We start from the raw sequence: 21210 nt of genomic DNA on the forward strand, positions 1-21210 counted from the left end.
TCCGCCCCCTCTGCCGTGACGTGTTCCGGTCCTCGTGGAGGGCGGGGCTGAGGACGACGCCGTTGCCATGGCAGCGACCAGGGCGCCAGGCTAGGGTTTGCTGGGGATTCCAGCGGCGGCCAGCGAGCCAGCCGGCGTCAGTTCGATGAGCCGACCAGACCCAGGGGCTGAAGCTGCGACGCCTGAGACTGGTGAGACGTTCTCCACCCGCCGAACGCCTCCCGCACCCTCCCTTTTGCCTTGCTCCCTTTACTCCACCGGTCACTTTCTTGCTCCCTCGGACCCAGCCTTCCAGGGTCCCCGCTTCCACCAAATTGGACGCTCACTTTGGAGAGCGCACCTCAGTGTCCTGAAGCTTCAGGCTCAGCTTCTCCGGAGCCCCCTTCCAAGTGCCAGCCCTCATTCCCTTGAGTCTGTCTCCAGCCCTCGGGAGCATCTCCAACTAGCTGCTTCTGTAGACTTCACTGCTCACTACCCCGGTACCTCCCGGCATATGTTTCACATCTCGCCTTCCTCTCGCGGATACTCTTCTCCCTGGCCCCTCTCCCCTCCTACCGAGCTCCAGAAAATGGGAGTTTTCTCATCTGCGAAATGAAAGAGTAATTGGAAGAACTACTTTTCCAAGTTCTCCCCATGGCTCTTCCACGCAAATATCTATAGCATTTTATGGCACTATTATTAATGCAAAGTAATAATACTAGGATTTACTTGTTGAACAATCACATTACCCAACGGTGTGAAATACTCACTGCTTTACACCATTTGTTTCTGGTAAGAAGTTGTTTACAGGGCCTGGAGCGGTAGTAGAGCATGTGGGGCGCTTGCCTTGCACATGGCAGATCTGGGTTCCATCCCCAGAACCCCATATGGTCCACTGAACCTACCAGGAGTGATCCTTGAACCTAGAGCCAGGAGTTAGCCCTGAGCACCTCTGGGTGTGGCTCAAAAAAAAGAGAGAAAAAGAAGAAGTTACTTGCAAATGAGGAAGGTGAGGTTCAGAGTTGGTGGGGTAAGATACCACACCAGAATCCCTACATTTCTCTACATTTATACTTTGTCTTCCTCAGCTCCCTCAGTAGCCCAGTGATCTCACAGTGAGCTGAGAGACTGACAGCTGCCACTACATAAAATTTTAGTGTTCTAAAAACGTTTTCTCAGTGGTGATCTTGAACTTCACAGCAAGCACACTGGCCAGAATTAGGCATCATCTTGACCAGATCGGCAGGGTCCTAGGACCCAGAGAGAGAAAGGACTTGTATGCTGAGCATGAAGAACAGTCTCTTGCCCTTATTTTATTTATTTATTTTTTTTTGCTTTTTGGGTCACACCCGGCGATGCACAGGAGTTACTCCTGGCTTTGCACTCAGGAATTACTCCTGGCGGTGCTCAGGGGACCATATGGGATGCTGGGATTTGAACCCGGGTTGGCCGCGTGCAAGGCAAACGCCCTATCCGCTATGCTATCACTCCAGCCCCTCTTGCCCTTCTTGTGAGTCAGAATCCACATTGAGCTCATTGGAGCCAAGGAGAGGCAGTTTTCTTTGCTTTGTCTTCTTCGGGGCATGGTGGCTCAGTGCTGTTATCTGGGTGATGTCAGGAAAGTGGCAGGAGGGACAGATGCAGGCTGAGGACTCTGCTCATACCAGCTTCTGCAGAGAAAGCCCTTGTCAGCTTCTCCTTCTCTTGACACATACTTAGTGGTTCTCAGACCTTGACTACTTTTGTGTGTGTGTGTGTGTGTGGTTGTAGGTGGGAGAGTTATCCTGCAGTACTCAGAGAGTGCAGGAAAGTTCTTGGTAGATCAGACAGTGCTAGGACTGAACCTGGAGTTCCTGTATGCAGAATATGCTCTCCTGCCCTGTGAGCTGTCTCCCCTGCCCTTCATGCTATGCTTCAGTGTGCTAGAACGCCTACGTTCAGAAGAAATAACTTTGTTATTTCAAAACAAAGGAAAACCGGGGCTGGGGCGATAGCACAGCAGGTAAGGCATTTGCCTTGCACGTGGCCAACCCGGGTTCGAATCCCAGCATCCCATATGGTCCCCTGAGCACCGCCAAGGGTAATTTCTGAGTGCAGAGCCAGGAGTAACCCCTGTGCATCGCTGGGTGTGACCCAAAAAGCAAATAATAATAATAATAAAAACTAAGGAAAACCTTTGTTTTGAGCCAGACCAGCGATGCTTAGGGCCTACTCCTGGATCTATGCTCAGGGATCACTCCTAGTAGCTCACAAGGCACCATATGGGATGCTGGGGATCAAACCCCGGTCTGCCACATGTAAGACATACAAGTTCCCTACCCAGTGTACTATTGCTCTGGCCCCTTAAGCTGACTTTTGACTTTTAAAACATTATTTTGTTTTTATTCACTGTGCTTTACAAAGCTATTAGTAACAGAGTTTCAGGCTGTCAGTGAGCCAACTCCAGACCTGCACCAGGGTCAGTGTCGTCCACCAGTGACTCAAGGTTCCTCCCGTCTCCCTGCCCCAAACTTTGGTGCTTGGGGGTGCCTTCTCGGTCATTCTTGGGAGTTGCTCCTGGAAGTTCTCAAGGAACTATGTAGTGTCAAGGTCAGAACCCAGGCCTCCCACGTGCAAAGCCTGTGTTCTTTTGAACTATCTCCCTACCCCTTCTTTTATATGTTTTAGGTTTCTTGTTTGTTTGGGGGCCATACCTGGCAATGCTGAGGGCTTACTCCTGGCCCTGCATTCAGGGATCACACCTTGTAAGCCATACGGAGTGCTGGGAATTGAACCAAGATTGGCCATGTGCTAGGCAAACACCATATGTTGATTACAGCCATATCTGTTGCTCCTGTTTTGAATTGGTTATTTTTTGCGGTTTTGTGGTCATATCTGGCTATGCTCAGGGATTACTTCTGGCGAGCTTAGGGAACCATATAGGATGCTGGAGATTGGACTTGAGTTGGCTGAGTGCAAGGCAAATGCCCTTCCCTCTGTACTATCACTCCAGACCCTATTTTGGATTTTGGGGAGCCTCCTCAAAGTGGTGCTCTGGGAGCCCAGAGGCAGGGGCCACCTCCTGGCAGTCCTCAGCCAATGGGGCTTGCCGTTCACTGCAAAGGCCTAAGGATGCAGTGCTGCTCAGGCCCTGCAGTGCCAGGGATTACCTGGGCCATCCCAGTAGCATTCAGGGCATCAAGGGCAGCAGCAGGTGATGCTCAGGTATCCAACTGGTATCAGGGATCAAACTGAGGTTGGCTGTGTGCAAGGCAAATGCCTTAAGCTCTATAGCATATCTCTGGCTATATATAGTTTGTCGTTATTGTTTTTTGGTTTTGGGTCACACCTAGTGGTGCTCAAGGTTTACTCCTGGCTCTGCATTCAGGGATAGCTCCCAGTGGTGCTCCAGGGACCATATGTGGCACTGGGGATCAAACCTACACAGGCTGCACGCAAGGCAAGTGCCTTACCTGCTCTTCTGTCCCTCTGGCCCCCATTTCTGGTTTTGATCCTTTGACATTGCCTTTGTTTATCAGAATGGGAAACTAGCAGAAATTGGTATCAGTGTGGCCTCGGGGGCAGCGGTATTCTTTGCAGTGGCCATGTCAGTGTTTCTTGATGTCACAAGCAAGCTCCAGGTGCTTTACCCCCTGCAGATGCCTCGGTCCAGGGTGGGCTTGCTTGCTTGATTTCCTTCCTCCCAATGCAGGAAGCAAACCCATGTTTGGTTCTTTTTTTTCCCCCTGTTTGTTTCTGCCTCAAGCCCCAGGAGACATGAAATCTCGTGGGCCCTGTTATTTCATGAGAGGCGGTTGCCCAGACAACACGGGTGCAGGATATGGGTCTCTGTGTGTCAGGGGGCAAACCCCACATGGGGAGGGCACTGAGAGCTGGCACAGCTGAGAACCCTGCTTGCAGCGAGCCCTCAGGCTGGTGGTTCCCGGAGGTCAGAGCCCTCTCTACCCTCCGTGTTCCCATGCTTTTTTGGGGGGTCGGAGTAAAGGCAGCTAGGCCATACCTGGCAGTGCGTAGGGGTCACTCCTGGCTCTGTGCTTGAGGAATCAAGTGGTTCTGGGGATCACACCCAGGCCTCCTACATACAGAGCAAACATTCAGCCCATAGAGCTCTCTCTCCAGCTCAGCGGCTCTATTATCGACAGTGTCCATCATTTGGCAGATACGCATTTGTTGCGCGAATAACCCACAGCAGCTGACCCTCTATGCCTGTACTGTCCACTCAACTGCTGCCAGCCCATCTAGTGGTACATTGCCAAGTGGCTGCCAGTACAGATCGAGATGTGCTATAAATATCAAATAGACACTATATATAGTTTGTTGTTGTTGTTTTTTGGTTTTGGGTCACACCTAGTGGTGCTCAAGGAGGGCCAGAGAGATGGCTCAGTGTGCTGACCACATACTTGCCTGCAGGAGCACTAGGCTCAGCCCTCAGCACCACACTCTGAGCACTGCCAGGGGATGCACTGAGCTCTGAGCTGGAAGTAGCCCCTGAGCACTACTAGGGGTGCCTCCCCCCCAAAAAAAAAAAAAACCCAGCTAGACACTGGATTCTGAGACTTACTGTTAAAAAGAAAATCTCCTGGGACCAGAAGTTAGTAGAAAGGGTAGAGTATTGGCCTTCCTGTGGCTGATCTCTGGCACCCCTTATGGTCCCCTAAGCACTGCCAGGAATTAGTGACCCCTGAGTGCAGAGCCAGGGGTAAGTCCTATACCCCTCCAGGTGTGGCTCCCCTAAAAAATAATGATAATTTTATATTGACTTCAGGTGAAATTGATACTATTTGGGGTATATTAAACTTCTTTTTTTTTTCAGTTTTAGGACCACCCATGCAGTTTCAGGGATTGAAATTAGGTCTCTCACATAGAATGCTTATGTTCAACTATTAGCACTGAGCTGTCTTTCTGGCCTAACACACTTTTTTTGATAAGCTCAATCCCACACACATCCCCTAACATACATACACTCACACACATGAGTTTGAGGGATTGCACATGCAAGATGAGTGGTCTGCTGCTGAGCTATAGCCCCAGCTAAACAAAATGCTTCGTTCATTTCAACTTAATTATTTCTTTGTTGGGGAGAGATTTGGAACAGCACCCAGAGATCGCAAGGCAAGTGCCTTAATCCCTGTACATTCACCCTCGCTCTCTCCCCTTTCCCTCCCTCCCTCTCTCCTCTCTCTCTAGCCCCTACAGGTTTCTTTTTTTGTTTTAAAGTATGCCTAGCAGAAAATGTTAAATGCCATATGTGGCTCACATGTTATATTTGTGTTTTAGACAATCTCCTCTAGAGGCAAGTTGGCATGAGGATAGAGCTGTGATGCTGGACTCAAGAATCACAGCTCGGGGGGAGAAGGCAGCTGGGGTAGAGAAGGGGTCACTAAGTCAGTGGTGGTTGGAGGGATCGCTCAGGAGGGGAGATGTGTGCTGAAAGTAGATGAAGGACTAAACATGATGGCCTCTCAGTTTCTGTATCACAAACCGTAATGCCCCAAAGTAGAGAGAGTAAGAGGCAAATTGTCTGACATAGAGGCGGGGGGGGGGGGGTGGGAGTGGGAGCGAGGGGTACTGGGGACATTGGTGGTGGAAAATGTACACTGGTGGAGGGATGGGTGTTCGATCATTTTATGACTGAAAGTCAAACATGGAAGCTGTATAACTGTAGTGCATGGTGATTAAATTAAAAAATAATAAAATTAAAAAAAGAATCGCAGATCTCTGAGTGGCCTTGACCTCCCTAACTTCCCAGGCTGGGGTTCCTTGTCTGTAAAGGGGTGCAGCTTTGGGGTACCTAGCAGGTCCTATAGTCAGAACTAGACTATTAGGCTGAAGAAATAATGCAGGGGCTAGGTGCTTTCCTCCCAAGCAGCTAACCCTGGTTCCATCCCTGGCACTATATATGGTCCCCAGCACTGCCAGGGCTGGCTCCTGAGCACAGAGCCAGGAGTCTTAGTACCACAGGATATGGCCCAACACAGAGAACTAGAATAGTGAAGCAGGGACAACCGTCCTGCCCTTCCCTTCCTGCCCTGCCCTGTCCCCCAGGAAGCCCATCCTGAGCGCCTGCCCACCTCCTCTCTCTCTCCCCTTTGTCCATCCCCAGGACTAAAGAGCTGCTGGGTGTCAGGCCCGCACAGACAAGAAGCCGGGCCCCTGGATGATGAGCCTTTGACCCTGAGCCCTGGACACACTAGGATACGCAGCTCTGCCATTCAACATCTGCACTGAGGTGAGACCAGGGCTCAGCTTGGCCCTGGCCTTGGAGTTTGGTTGCCCACCTCTGAGCAAAGAGGCCTCTGAACACTGAGGCTGGTGGCTCAGACCCCCCCACCCGCACCCCATGGCACACGCCAAGACGTAGTAGAGTCCGGGATTTGCTTCTCCACCTCTGCGCCAGGGACCAAGGCCCAAGTTGGGTTGGATACCCAACACCAACACACAAAAATATGAATAATAATAATAATAATAATGAAATAAAACCTTCACAGCTACCACACCTACTTGGGGACTGTTTTATAGCTGGGCTCAGAGGGATCCAGAGCTTTGCCAAAGGCCACAGAGCCAGGAATGCATAGAACTAGGACCCTCTGTATCAAGAGTGAGTACGCCCTGATCACCATAATGCCAAGATTCAGTTTCGAAATAAATTTTTAATTTGTCCTTTCTTTTTTCTTTTTTTTTCTTTTTGTGTCACACCTGGCGATGCACAGGGGTTACTCCTGGCTCTGCACTCAGGAATCACCCCTGGCAGTGCTCAGGGGACCATATGGGATGCTGGGAATTGAACCCGGGTCGGCCGCGTGCAAGGCAAACGCCCTACCCACTGTGCTATTGCTCCAGCCCCATTTTTTTTTAATTTTTTTATTGAGTCACCATGTGGAAAGTTACAAAGTTTTTAGGTTTAAGTCTCAGTTATACAATGCTCGAACACCCATCCCTTCACCAGTGCACATATTCCACCACCAAGAATCACAGTATAGCTCCACCCCGTCCCCCCACACCCCTAGCCCTCCCCACCACCCCTAGCCCCCCCTTGCCTATGTAACTGATAAATTTCACTTTACTTTCACTTTGATTGCATTCAGTATTTCAACAAAACTCACTATTATTGTTTGGAGAGTCTCCCCCCTAAAGTCAGACCTGCTGAAAAGGAAGCATTTGACAATTTGTTTTCCATTTCTGAGAATGAAGAGGTATGAGGTCGAGTGACCGCACCTAGTGGCCTCACGGTTTTGGGTTTCTGTGCTCCAGCCCCATTAACTTGTCCTTTCTTATACCTTAGGACTTGCTTTCCCCCAAAGGCAAAGCACTTCTATTAATCCTTTGGGGGTTCTCTTTATTTTCTGCATTCAGCCACTAAACATTTAAGGACCTTTGAGTCCGTGCAGGTGTCTGAGCAGGGCTGCGACTTAGCCAGGAAAGGAAAGGCCATGTCAACCAAATTCAGCTGGGATGGAGATGGAGAGTTGATGTCAACCCAACCTAGAGGGGGATCCCAGGAAGACTTCCTGAAGGAGATGGTACCCAGGAAGTCTGAGGATGTGAGGAGGTATCCAGGTGATGGGAGTTGGACAGGAGAAGCTTGAGGGAGGGACAGGGGCAGGTGGGCTCAGATACGGACATGATACAGCAGCTCGTGGCCTGGCCTACGAGCTGCTGCTTGTAGCTGATGGTGGTCAGAGGGCAGTGCGTGGGCCAGAGAGGGGAGCCCAGAGCTGGAGGGGTGAGGGGCTGTCTAACCAGAGGCAGACCGCAGGGAGCCCTGGTCAAATAGGGTTTGAGTCGGACCTGTGGAGCGGAAGCAGATCAACTTGGAGCAGGCAGGCCCGCAGCCCAGCTGGAGCTGCTGCAGTTTCCAGCTGGGAGCTGACAGTGGCCTGGCACAGCCCAGTATACCCTATCCTGCAGGGACAGCTGGTTTTTATTTTATCTACTTACGTCTTTGTGTGTGTGTGTGTGTGTGTGTGTGTGTGTTGGGGGGGGGGAGTGCCAAGCCTAGCTGTCCTCAGCACTTACTCCTGGTTCAGCACTTACTCTCAGTGAGCACTCCTGGCAGGACTTGGGGGGTTCTGGGAATATGCAGTTCTGGGAATCAAATCAGGGTTGACCGCATGCCAGGCAAGCGCCCCACCCGCTGTACTCTCTCTCTGACCCTAGCCACCTCTTTTTGGTCGTTACGTTCTGGTGCACAGGTTCATTTGGGAGGGAAAGACAGGAGGTGCTCCCTGTTCATGGCTCTATCCACCCTGCGTTTAGCAGAGGCCTGGCACACACAGGCACTGTGGGCTTGGGGCCAGTGGGCTGTTGTGGGTACCCACTGCCAAGTTTCAAAGGGCCTGATGACCCGGGAGGCCCTGGAACAGACCTGTGCCGAGCACCTCAGGCAGGTGTTGGGCCTAGGAGCCAGCGGACGGACTCACAGTTTAGGCTCGATCCTCCACTGGAGGCCGCTGGCCCACATGGCTGCTCTCTGCCTGCCCCAGGGGCCGGAGCATGGCACACCTGCTGGGCAGCCAGGCCTGCATGGACAGCCTGCGGAAGGACCTCACCGACCTGCAGGGCGCCATCGTGGACGTCTTCTCTCGGGCTGGGCCCGTGCGCTTCCCCTCCTGGAAGTTCCCGGATCGTGTGTCCTGTGACCTGGACATGGTGGCCCTGCTAGAGCACTATGACCACGTGCCCGGGGACCCCGAGTTCACGCAGCTGTCCCACGCTGTGCTGCTGGAGCTGGTTATTGACAGGTGAGGGCCCGCCCCCAAGCCCAGTCTCCTTGAGGGGGGTTTTCTCTCCAAGGGCTCCGGGGCTCCCGCAGGCTTTGCATGCGCTCCCATGCTTTGCATAGTGTCCGCTTCGCCCCCGGCCCTGTCACCCTGGGCTGCTGGCTCCCACCTCTGAAACTAGCAGCAGCTGCAGAAGGCCCCTAAGTTGATGACTGTGGCTTTGTTCTTTTAAGTTTTGGGTCTTTGGGTTTGTTTGCTTTTTGCCTCCCAAGAAGGGCTCAGGAAACACGTGAAAAAAGGTGATTTTCAGCCGACAAGGTCCGCAGTTCAGTACAAGGGCCCAGGGATGCTGTGCTTCTCTGCCCTGCTGGGAACCCTGGGAAGACTCTGGCAAGGGCTGGGGTCTCCAGGGCTGCGCCCGGCTGTCGCGGTCATGGTACCAGTGATCACGTCAGTTGTATGGTGAGCATGCACCCTAGCCACTATGCTCTCTCCGGGCCCCTAAGAAGATGAACTTGACGGGCCTGTGCACCTTGGGCCAGAGAGAGCATAAAGGTCACAGCACCCGCCTTGCACTAGTACAAAGGTTACAGCAGGGATCACAGTGACAGTGCAGCAGGGAGGGCATTTGCCTTGCACAACAGCCGACCCAGGTCTGATCCCTGACCTCCCATATGGCCCCCTGAGCACCCCAGGAGTAATTCCTGAGTGCAGAGCCTGGAGTAACCCCTGAGCATCACCAGGTGTGGCCCCAAAACCAACCCCAAATGAGCAAGCAAGCAAACAAACAAAACAAAAGGTTACAGCCCTTGTCTTGCACTTGGCAGATTCTGGTTGAAATCCCCAGCACCATATATGGTCCCATGAACACGCCGGGATGAGCACTGAGTAAGCCCCGAGCACCACCAGGAGCCAGGTGTCACCCAATCCCCTTCTCTCCTTCATCCCCCAAAGAGAAAACACATGGATCGCCAGTGTTCCCACGGGGTCCCAGCCCTCCCGGTGACCTGTGCTGGGCTCTGTTGTGCTAGCCTGGCCGCCCTCAGGGAGGCGCTGGCGGCCCGGCTGCTCCCAGCTCTGATTGCTTCCTCTCTGGCCTCTGCCAGCTGCGTCCAGGGTTTCTGGGCGGTGGGAACCCACAGCTGCAGATCAGAGTTTCCATCCCAGGCTCTTTCCTGGCGGCCCAAGGGCTGCCGCGTCCCCACGCCAGGCACAGGATGTTTTTCCGAGCCATGGCCCTGCCAGGAAGAGGCCACAGCCCCACCAAGGTCCCAAGCCTTCTGCAGGGAGACAAAGAAGGCAGGGTAACCACGTGGAGAGTCCAGCTGTGCCCTCTGCGGGGCCGGGTGTGGCAAGGCCCAGAACACCCCTGCCGTCCAGGCTGTGAGGAGTGCCCGGGCATGGAAAGCCTGCCCCCTGCTCCCCAGCCTGCCAGGCCCCCCGTTTCCTTCACCCCACCCCTTGAAACTTTCATTTCTTAATTGTTTTATTTTTATTTATTTATTTATTTTTTGCTTTTTGGGTCACACCCGGCGATGCACAGGGATTACTCCTGGCTCTGCACTCAGGAATTACTCCTGGCGCTACTTGGGGGATCATATGGGATGCTGGGAATCGAACCTGGGTTGGCTGTGTGCAGGAAAACGCCCTACCTGCTTTGCTATCGATCCAGCCCCTCTTAATTGGTTTATCTTTTTTTTTTTTTTTTTGGTCACAACCCAGCGATGCTCAGGGGTTACTCCTGGCTTTACACTCAGGAATTACTCCTGGCAGTGCTTGGGGCACCATATGTGATGCCGGGGATCGAACCCGGGTCGGCCGCGTGCAAGGCAAATGCCCTACCCGCTATGCTATCGCTCCAGCCCCTTAATTGGTTTATCTTTTTAAAAATTCTTTTTAAATTTTTGTTTGGGGGGAGATTTGGGCCCAAAACCCAGGCCATGTCCAGGGGTCCCATGTGTGGTGCTGGGGATTAGAAATGGGGTTGGCAGGATCTTAGGAAAGTGCTCCAATCCCTGTATCAGTGCTCTAGGCCTGGACTCATTTGTGGGGAGGGAAAGGCTTGGGCCCCACCCATCAGTGCACAGGGCTTACTCTTGACTCTGCTCAACGGTCACTCCTTTTTTTTTTTTTTTTGCTTTTTGGGTCACACCCGGTGATGCTCAGGGGTTACTCCTGGCTCTGCACTCAGGAATTACTCCTGGCGGTGCTTGGGGGACCATATGGGATGCCGGGGATCGAACCCGGGTCGGCCGCATGCAAGGCAAACGCCCTCCCCACTGTGCTATCCTCCAGCCCCTCAACGGTCACTCCTGGTGGTCCTGGGGGGGCCATATGAGGTACCAAGGATTTGAACCAAGGTTGGCAGCAAGCTCTGCAAGTGCTTTAACTTCTGTACCCATCTCTCTGGCCCCAGCCTATAAGTACATTTAATTCTCCTTTTTTGGGGTAGGGGTCTTTTGTGCCACACCTCGCAGGGCACAGGGCTTTCTCTTGGCCCTGTGGTCAGGAATCATTCCAGTGGGACTTGGGGGGACCTTATGTGGTGTCAAGGATCAGGCATGCAAGACAAGAACCTTACCCGCTGTACTATCTCTCCAGCCCCAATATTTCCTTTATTACTTTTCCCCCACCTTTTTGGGACCATTCCCTGTGGTACTTGAGGGCTGCCTCCCTTGGAGACAACTCCTCACTCCCTTCTCTTTCTGCTGTCATTGAGATGCTGAGAGGTGACAAACCCCAGGGCTTGGTTGAGATTCTATCTCTCGTGTGTGTGTGTGTGTGTGTGTGTGTGTGTGTGTGTGTGTGTTGGAGGTCACCTTCTTTAGAGGTGTTCATGCACATTTTGGTTACAGGGGGTACACACTTCATTATGGCACTGGGGAGCCCAGAGTCATGCTCGTGTGTGTGTGTGTGTGTGTGTGTGTGTGTGTGTGTGTGTACGCGCTCACATGTGCCAGGGATCAGATTTCAAGCCTCACACCTACAGGGGCAGGCACTTTGCCATTGAGCTATTCCTGAACCGCTATTAAATTTTTTTGGTTCATTTTTCTTTTCTAATATGTATTTAATTTCAGTAACATTAGTTTACATGACTCGATTTATTTAATTTTTTTACTTTTTTGGGTCATACCTGTGATGCTCAGGAGTTACTCCTGGCTCTGCACTCAGGAATTACTATTGGCAGTGCTCGGAGACCATGTGGGATGCTGGGAATTGAACCCGGGTTGGCTGAATGAAAGGCAAATGCCATACGCTGTACTATAGCTGCAGCCAGACTCAACATCTATATTTTTTCTTTTGGGGCCACAGCCGACAATACTCAGGGGTTACTCCTGGCTCTGCACTCAGGTATTACTCCTGGTGGTACTCAGGGGGGGGTTGAGCACCACCAGGGATTGAACCCAGGTTGGCCGAATGCAAGACATTGTACTTTTACTCTGACCCCTTGATATAGTTTAGGGGTACAAGTCACACCTCTTTAAAGTGTTTCAGCACACTTCAACCACCACCAAAGTAGTAGTCACTTCCCTCTTCCATCCCCTCCTCCCGTGCACCTGGGAGACTGTGGGGACACATTTGCCCGCTGCACAGGAACCCAGGCTACAGCTGGTGTCTGGTGTGGCACTTGGAGGTGCTCAGCTTATGTCAGGTAGGATCAGGTCTGAGGATGAGGGGACAGGACAGTCGGCCCACATGGCACTCTGTGTTTCCAGGCTAACGATGGCCCTGTGAAGGCCCATGCTCTAGACCTCTGGTCTCTCTCCAGACCCTTTCCCAGCCTGCTGCTGTTTAGGGTTGCCGCGGGCATGATGTGCTGGTCCCCACGCACAGCAGATACCTGCAGTCTCTGGGCCCAGAGGCCACTGGTACATGCTCTCATCAGCTCTCTCCAGCCCCTGACATCCCCCCAACGAGGCCAGTGGGTTTGGGACACACCTCTTGTACCTGCCACAGGGTTAGGCCTCTTATCTGCCTGGCACTTTTTGTGAATGTGGCACCTTTCCTTTCACCGGACTGGGCTTGTGTGAAAATCCACGCTTATCTTCCCTGCAGCTCGAGATTAGCACCTGGCTCCAGGGTTGTGTTCCCAGGTTAGCTGGGGCCCTAACTGGGTTCGCGCATAAGCAGCTCAGCCTGGCTGGATTCGGGGGAGTGAGGCTCCCCTGCCATGAATGCTCACCCCGAGACTGGGTGCTCTGCTCTGCCCACTGTGTGCAGGGGCACCCAGCCATACACTGGAAAGCGTCCACTGGCCCAGCATGTCCAGAGCATGTGGGAGCCAGCGGTGGGGGAGGAAGGCCTGGGACTCCAGAGTGTCCTGAGCAAATGGGGAACAGCAGGACAGAAGTCACCAGAAGGCCCAGCAGATGCCCCCGAGTGGAGCCTGAGGGCCAAGGGAGGGCCTCCTGGAGGAAGTAGCCTTGGGCTTGGGTTTGAGGCTGGGCAGGCAGCATGCATCCTGAGAGGCACCCAAGTCCCTGGTGCCTGCGCCAGTTTCACAGAACCAGAAACTGTTGCTTATGGGGCATGCGGGTGCCCCTGTGCCCAATTCGGCCCCAGATGACCCCTGGCCTCTCTGCCCGCAGGCTCCTGCTGCTGCTGCAGAGCTGTGCCAGCTACTTGGAGAACCTGGGCTCTGAGCAGGTGATGCCCCCTGCCCGGGCCGTGGGACCCTGCATGTCCGTGGGGCTCACCGTGCGGCGCTTCTGGAGCAGCCTGCTGAGACTGGGCATGCTCTACCAGCCCATGGCCCCCCAGGTGGGTCTGCCGCACCCCCTCCCCCTCAGTGCCCACCCCCCACCCCGCCATTCTACCCGGGGCCAGATTCCTAGCACGTCATGTGGGTCCTTCGCCCGCCATCCCAGGGACAGAATGGCCTCTGGAACCTCTGATCAAGGCCCTCACGACCCCCCAGTTAGTATCACCGGCCACAGGGGGCAAGGCTGGGCTCCCTGGTTCGGGCCCTTGGCAGGGCTCCTGCCTTTCTGAGCTTCCGTCTGCTGTCTATCCCCTGGCAGTGGTCACACTGCCCATCTCAGCGCATGGCTGGGTGGCCACTCTGTAACGGGTTACCCGGTAACCTTCACAGCCACTCGGCGGGAAAGACCTCTCTCAACAAGATGGCAAGGAAAAGACCGGGAGCAGCTTCGGTGACATGAGAGTGAGTGCAGTAAGCACGAGGTGACTTGTTGGGGCTGTTCCTGTCACGCACACACGCGAGCGCACACACACACACACACACATACACACACACACACACACACACTGTGCATGTGACTGCATCATGCTGGGGTGGTGTGGGTTGATAAATTGAGGCTGAGGCAGGAAGAAGTTGCTTCTCCCCTTCCTGCTGGCGTCAGACATCCTGGGAGGCCACACGGCAGTTCCCAGGGGAGCAGTCACCTCCTGGCTGGTCACCCTCACCTCTTTTCCCCTTCTTTTCCTGACCACAGAAAAGGGCAAGCCCAGGGGACACCCCCACGTCCAAGCCCACAGCCAAAGGGGAGCCAGCCAGGAGCCCTGAATTGGTGACTGCCAAGTTCCTCAAGGCCGCCGCCGACCCCGGGCCTGGCCTGTCCCCATCCGGCCAGGAGCCCGAAAGCCTCCCTGGGCAAGTGTCCCCATACTCTGCGGCCAGGGCCACCACGGAAGAGCCCCAGAGTGTCCACTGCCAGACCGTGGAAACAGCCCTGGTGCCCTGCGATGCGTGCGCCCGCGTGCAGGGCAGCCTGCAGGAGGTGGGCAAGGTGCTCATCGGCCTGTGCCAGAGCCAGAACCTGCCGTCGGCCCTCAGCCAGTTCCAGCCGCTCGTTCAGGACAGCATGGGGCTCAGGCCCCTGCCGGCCTCCACCATGGCCCAGTGGGCCACCGAGCAGAGCAAAGACCTGACGCACCTCAGCAAGCACGTGGGGGCGCTCACACAGCTGGTGGGTCCCCTCCGGGCCCAGCTGGAGGAGGCCGAGGCCCAGAAGGAGGAACTGAGGGAGCGGGTGGGCCAGCTGGAGCAGGCGCTGCGGCAGGAGCAGGGCGAGCGGCAGAAGCAGGCAGACGAGGCGGAGCGGCACCAGGTCGCCTGCAAGGCCGAGCAGCAGCGGCTGCTCACAGGTCAGTGTCCTTGTGCTGCGCCGTGTGCGGGCCACGCTGGCGGGAGAGGGGGCTGAGCCACAGGGAAGGGGCAGCGGGAAGGTGGGCGCTGCTCAAGCTGGTTCCGAGGCTGCTCATTAGCACTCGATCCCACAGGTGTCCCTGGAACCAAACCAATGCCTGGAATATATGCGCCTACAAAAAAAAAGCAGACAACAAATGACAAAGTGGCCAGAGCCATAGCACAGTGGGAGGGCATTTGCCTTGCTTGCAGCCGACCAGGGTTCGAGCCCCAGTATCCGATATGATCCCCTGAGCCCCAGCAGGAGTGATCCCTGTGTGCTGAGCCAGGAGTAATCCCTGAGCACTGTCAGGTGTGGCCCCTACCACCCCCCAAAAAACATATGCTGCAAGTTGACCCATTAGAGAGATCAGGGACTCTGTTGGGGGGCCTGGGTGACTCTCAGGGTGTCCGTCCTGTATCCCTGAACTGAGTAGAGAGGCCTCCTTGGCTTTATGAAAGCCGCTGTGTAGACTCTGCCCAGCGCCCTGGGATTCAGGCAGGTCACAGGCTCCCAGGACTTCCTGGAGGCCACTGAGACCTGAGGAGCAGGGACATGCAGCTGGTCAGGGCAAGCTGGGCACATGGGGTTCCCCAGAACTGCCCTGCCAAGCCCAGTGGCCACTCTACGCAATTCCCTGGGCACGAGAATCCCTACCAGTGCCCCAGGCGCCTCTGAAGGGCCCCACTCCTGGCTCCCACAGAAACAAGTGACCTGAAGATGAAGGTGACCACGCTGGAGGGGGAGCTGAAGCAGCAGCGGGAGACCACGCAGGACGTGGGTGAGGACCCCCTCATGGCCCTGTGCCCAGCGGTCCTCTTGGACGGGCGCCCTCCAGCTGGGTTCCCTGAGCTTCAAGGGAGCCGCAGAGAAGGGCCCAGCCTGGAGGCCACGGCCTGTGTGAAGCCACTGGGTGAACTGAGACCCTGAAGCCTAGAAATGGGCTGTGGACACGCCTCCACCCCCCACCCCGGCTGCCCTCTCCCGTGCCCGGGCTCCCCTGGCCTCCCCTCGCGAGACTGCTTGACTCCTGCAGAGACCAAGGCCCAGCAGCTGCTGGAGGAGGAGGCACGCAGGGCAGAGGCCGAGAGGCAGGTGCGGCAGCTGGAGGAGCAGGTGCAGCTGCTGTCCGGGCGGCTGGACGGGGCCAGCCAGCAGATCCTCTGGGCCAGCACGGAGCTGGACAAAGAGAAGGCCCGTGTCGACAGCATGGTCCGCCACCAGGAGGTGAGGCCGGGGAGAGGGCTGCCCAGAGGGGTGGCGGGGGGCATGCACCTGGGTCAAGCACCTGGTCCCCTGCATGCCCAGGTGTCCGTTTGGTGCCATCTCTCTGGAGTTAGGCACTGGAGGCCAGTGACACAGGGACGCCGCCTGCAGCCCAGGGCTTTGCTCTGGAGTAGCCCCCCACCTGGCAGGGGTGAGCAGACGGGCCACGGTAACGCTCCTGCCAGGTGGCGAAGAGAGCACACACTCCAGGGACCCCCAGGGGACAGTCGCCTCTGCTTACGGGACTCCAGACAAGGCTTCAGGGAGGAGGTGGCTTTTGAAGTGGAGGCCTGTGGCTGGCCTTGGTCCACCTGCCCGAGGAGAGCAGAGGTCCAGCCCAGGACACAGCTGTGCCTCAGGCGGTGAGAGCTTGCGGGAGGCCCTGGAGGCCGGCGCGTGGCTGATGCCCTGTCCTTAGGGCAGGTTTCCCAAGGTGGCAATGATGGAACATCCTGGGGGCCAGCAGTGACCTGAAGTGCATTTGTGGGAGCAGTTTCTCTCAGTTTGCTTTAAAAAGGTAGATTTCCAGGGAGACACTGAAAAAAAAAATTTTTTTTTTCATAAAGGGGGTGATGGGCCAGAGACATCTGGTAATATCTGACCTGGAAGAAGGGGCTACTCACGGAGGCTGGAGCAATAGCACAGCGGGTAGGGCCTTGCACACGGCAGACCCGGGTTTGATTCCCAGCATCCCATATCATCCCCTGAGCACTGCCAGGAGTAATTCCTGAGTGCAGAGGCAGGAGTAACCCCTGTGCATCGCCAGGTGTGACCCAAAAAGAAAAAAAAATAAATAAAAACTTGGCTGAGAAAATTTGTTTAAAAAAAAAAAGGGGCTACTCTGCCTTATCCCCAGAGGCTCAGAGGGGAGACCCCAGACCAAGCCTGACTCAGGACGGGGAAGCCTTTCTCTTTTTGTTTTGTCGGGGGGACCCTGGGGTACCAGGAATCGAACCCAGGTCTCTGGTTTGCAAAGCCTGTGCTGTAGCCCCTTGAGTTATTGCCCTGACCTTTCAGCCCAAGGGGGTGCTTTCCTCGGTTCCCAGCAAACAGTCACAGTCACAGGGGCCTTGGGTGCCTGCTGTGAGCAGGCCTTGGATCCCCATGGCCACCCCGCCCCCTCCCCACCCATGGCAGGTCGGAGCATCTCTAGCCCTCCCCGTTTGCTGGCAGAGGCAGCTGGGGCTTGGCGAAGTCAAGTCCCCGAGGCGTTGGGGACGAGCACCAGCTCTCCCTGCAGTGCCTGACTCGTGGGTGTGAGGAAACGTGGGCTCCAAGTGACGAGGGCTGATGGGACACTGGAGCTCTAGGGAGAAGATAAGACCTTCCCGGAATCCTGGAGTGGAGACTGGGTGGTGGGAAGGTGTGGGAGGGGACGGCAGGAGAACCGGCCGACTGCCACTTGCTCTCTGCCTTCCTCTCCACAAGGACACTCAGCCTCGCCCAGACACGGGCAAGTGCTGCACCAGGGCACGGGGGCTGGGTGGGGGGGAGGGGCTGGGGGGGATCATTCTGGCAGTCTCCTTTGTCCCACGTGCTAGACCTCACATTCTCCTGACCTGCCCATCCCACCTAGTCCCTGCAGGCCAAACAGCGGGCTCTGCTGCAGCAGCTGGACAGCCTGGACCAGGAGCGGGAGGAGCTGCAGGGCAGCCTGGCTGAGGCCGAGGCCGAGAGGGCCCATGTGGACGGGCAGCTGCAGAACCTGCAGAGTGAGAGGGAGCAGGGGCGCTGCCAGCTCCAGGCCCAGCAGGTGGGCACCTTCAACCAGCCCTGGGAGGCCTGCAGCGGGCCAGGGGCCAGGAGGAGGGGGAGGACCCCCCCCAGGGAAGCGGGGAGCTGTTCCCGCAGGCCCGGCCTGAGCTGCCCTGTGCCCCAGGAGCTGCTGCAGAGCCTGCAGCGGGAGAAGCAGGACCTGGAGCGCACCACCACGGACCTGCGGCTGACCATCTCGGAGCTGGAGCGGGAGCTGGGGGAGCGGAGCGAGCGAGAGCGGCTGCTGGTGGCCTTCCCAGACCTGCACAGGCCCAGCGAGGCCCAGATCCAAAGTAGGGGCCCAGGGCTGGAGGAGGGGGCACCAAGGGGCCCGGTTAGGGTGGGGCCTGCAGCCAGTGAGGCAGAGTGAGAGCGGCTGGCGGGACCAACCCTCCAGAGCCCCTGCCACATACAGATGCTTCCTGTGTTCCCCGCTCCTCAGTGTAGACGGGGCTGTGGCCGTGCCAGAGGTGAAGACCCTTCCCCACCCTCGGGGGCCGGTGCTTTTCACCCAGCCACACCCATCCTTGCTGTCTTCCCTGTCACCCATCCTGGCATCTCCCCAGATGGCACCACAGGGCCAACCATAGGGACATCGTGCCACCGCTTCCCAGATGGCATGGCACAGCTGTGCCCAGCGCCTGCCTCAGTGGAGGGTTGGGCGCCAGGCTACCTGGTCTTTTCCGGTCTGGGGCCATCCATGCGTGGGACCTGGCTTGATGTCACCCAGCTGCCCTGCCAGGGAGGTAGTAGCAGCTCCTTCTCACAGACCAGCGGGTGGCCGTGTGCCCGGTTCATAGAGCCATGGAGGTGTCGCCCTGAAGTATGAGAAAGGTTGTTCTGGGGGCCCTAAGGACCTCCGAGCCGGCAGGCTGTGACAGCCCTCTGGAGCAAGGCACTGGAGGCCTCTTTGTTAAGTCTTTCTATTTTGTTTTGGGGGCATATCTCATGGTCTGGGGGGTGCTTCTACTTCTGTGCTTGGGGGTCACTGGTTCTTAGGGGATCATGTGGTTTTGGAGGGTCCATCCTGGATAGATGTGAAGCAGGCGCTCAGCCCCTCTCCCCAGCCCTGCTCCCTATGTCTAGAGTGCTTGGTGCTGCCCCAAATCTGCTGCATGGTCACCTCCCAGCAGGTGAGGCTATGGCAGGGGTCACAAGGCTTCAGGGAAATGGGATGGGAGGCCACAGGGCCACTGGCCAAGGGCACTCAGCTGCCAGCCTGGCTGCCCTGAGTGATTCACTGACCCCGCAGCACAAGTTTGGCAGGGCGAGATCCCAGATGTCGTATTCCCACAGGCTCCGGCGATGTCACCGACGACATGGAGAGGCAAGTACAGGCCAACAGCATCCGCATCCGGGTCCTCCAGGAGGAGAACTGGCGGCTTGAGTCCATGCTGTCCAAAATCCGGGAGGTGGCCCAGCAGGGGGGCCTCAAGGTGGGCAGTCTGGCCCCTACACCTGTGAGAGAGGGCGCTGGGGGCGTGGAAGAAGCCCCCTCATTCAGAGGCAGTCTTTAGAAATTCCCATCAGGGACCTATGACAAGCCTGCCACCTGATCTCTGTGTGTGTGTGTGTGTGTGTGTGTGTGTGTGCGAGCGCGCGCACGCAAGCATGTGTGTGTATGTGTGTAGGGGGTTCCTCTGCCCAAGGCTTTAGGTGTAAGGACAGGGACTAAAGTGATAGCACAGCAGGTAGGGCACTTGCTTTGTACTTGGCCAACCTAAGTCCAAACTCGGCACCTTATATGGTCCCCTAAACGCCACTGGGAGTGATCCCTGAGCACAGAGCCAAGAGTAACCCCTGAGCACAGCTGAGTGTGACCGCAAAACAAAACTAAATGGGTCTGGGGGCAGTGTGGCTCCCTTCCCGTGCTCCCTGCAGTGTGGTGGCCCTCAGAGGTGGCATCCAGCCCCTCGACACCCGCCCTGCCAAGCAGGACACCCCATCTATGTGGGGGGCAGGGCTTCCCCTTTCTGAGCTGGCCTTTCTTTGCAGATGGTCTCACAGGACCAGCTCTGGCCATCCCCCAACAAGGGGGCCCGGGGAGCGTCGCCCTCCACCCAGGCCACGAGGGCCTCCCCAGGGTGAGTGAGGTTTTCCCTGAGGTGGGGCCACCTGGGCGGGGCGGGTCTCCCGATTGGTGGCCTCATCTCCTCTTCCTCCCTCAGGCCCCCAAGCAGGAGGGTCTCCCCTGGAAGCCGGACAAGCAGCTCGTCGGGCCGCACCCTGCCGGGCCAGCCCCGCTTCGGGTCTCCCCCGCTGCCTCCCCGCAGCTACCAGCCCAGCAGGGCCTCCCTTGAAGATGTGGCCCCCTCGGCTACGCCCTCCACCACCTGCGCCCACAACCCCATCCGGGCCCTGGCCAGGCTGCGGAGGAGACTCTCGCCCAACAGGGGCCAGGTGGGCTCCACCCACCCGCCCTAGGAGCACTGGAGCCAGGGGCCTAGCGGGGCAGGAGGCTGGCAACTCATCAGTGCAATAAAACCCAGACTGTCAACGCCCCCTCGACTTCGGCCTCAACACTGGCTGCGTTTGGGGGGTTGGGGTGGGGGGTAAGGTCTTTCCCGCCCTGGCTTGGCAGGATCCAGCATGTCTCTAGCCCTGGGGGTCACTGGCGGGCAGAGACCTGGCCAACAGAGGGGGCTTCCTGTCTTCCTGCCGGCAGGGGCAGCAGGAGAAGGGGCAGAAATATCTAGAACCCTGGGTCCAGTGAAGGGTGGTCTATCATCCCCATAGCAATGGCCAAGGGCTGACATGGACTCAGTGATGCTCAGCAGTGAAGCAGAGGTTCAGCAGCCGCCAAGGGGGACCCCACCAGGCCCGTCTGAGGCGACCAGGGAGGCAGACTGGGCTCCTGGCTCTGGGCTTGGGAGGAAGGCGGAAGGCGACTAGCCCAGCTCCCGCCTGGGGCCTCCAACGGCCGGCTTTCCCCGAGGAGCCCCTTCCCTCCAGGGAACCTGAGTCTCAGCGTCTGACAAAACCCCAGTCACCCAATGGGGCTCACTCAGAGTGGGACAGACACCCCACCAGCCCCAGCACTCTCAGGCCTGGCCCCGGGGTGTCACCCAGCGCCCGGCCAGGCCTGCCTCCTCCTGCATCTCTGCTGACTGAGAAGGGCCCAGGCGGGCCGCGTGGGGCAGAAACGACACGTGCGGGACATGTGTGGATCTGCCCCCTGAGGGCTTCCTGAGGGAGGCTGAGGAGAGCCAGGACCCGAGGGGGCGCTCCCTGAAGCGGAGTCCGGACCCAGGGCGGCCAGTCGCCCCCTCCCAAGTCAGCTCCTTCAGTATGGGCACAGTTTGGGGGGGGTCACAGCCCCCGGGGCCTGGGAGGCTGCCACG

The 21210-nt window shown here is 56.9% G+C and overlaps 1 protein-coding gene across 3 annotated transcripts; it reads left to right on the top strand.

Annotated features, from left to right (window-relative positions):
- The first annotated feature begins 51 nt into the window (after positions 1-51).
- Positions 52-20360, top strand: CCDC157 (coiled-coil domain containing 157). Of its 3 annotated transcripts, XM_055147280.1 has the most exons (13): positions 52-191; positions 6083-6208; positions 8463-8720; positions 13289-13460; positions 13792-13863; positions 14156-14807; positions 15552-15629; positions 15885-16075; positions 17691-17867; positions 17994-18162; positions 19166-19305; positions 19865-19953; positions 20038-20360. In XM_055147280.1, the coding sequence occupies exons 3-13, from the start codon at positions 8473-8475 to the stop codon at positions 20291-20293; spliced, it is 2244 nt and encodes a 747-aa protein (XP_055003255.1). In that variant the 5' UTR covers positions 52-191; positions 6083-6208; positions 8463-8472; the 3' UTR covers positions 20294-20360. The 3 variants fall into 3 exon arrangements, with proteins under 3 accessions (XP_055003255.1, XP_055003256.1, XP_055003257.1); XM_055147281.1 differs by lacking the exon at positions 6083-6208 and having other exon boundaries at positions 56-191; XM_055147282.1 differs by lacking the exons at positions 6083-6208; positions 8463-8720 and having other exon boundaries at positions 59-191.
- The last annotated feature ends 850 nt before the right edge of the window (positions 20361-21210 follow it).

Source organism: Sorex araneus, chromosome 9, assembly GCF_027595985.1.
Source record: "Sorex araneus isolate mSorAra2 chromosome 9, mSorAra2.pri, whole genome shotgun sequence".
NCBI lineage: Eukaryota > Metazoa > Chordata > Mammalia > Eulipotyphla > Soricidae > Sorex > Sorex araneus.

Excerpts from the sequence above, each read along its gene's own strand:
- CCDC157 (XM_055147280.1), top strand. The coding sequence starts at position 8,473 with ATGGCACACCTGCTGGGCAGCCAGGCCTGCATGGACAGCCTGCGGAAG. Across the intron at positions 17,868-17,993 it reads GCCAGCTCCAGGCCCAGCAG|GAGCTGCTGCAGAGCCTGCA; the intron begins GTGGGCACCTTC and ends CCTGTGCCCCAG. Across the intron at positions 19,306-19,864 it reads CCCAGCAGGGGGGCCTCAAG|ATGGTCTCACAGGACCAGCT; the intron begins GTGGGCAGTCTG and ends CTTTCTTTGCAG.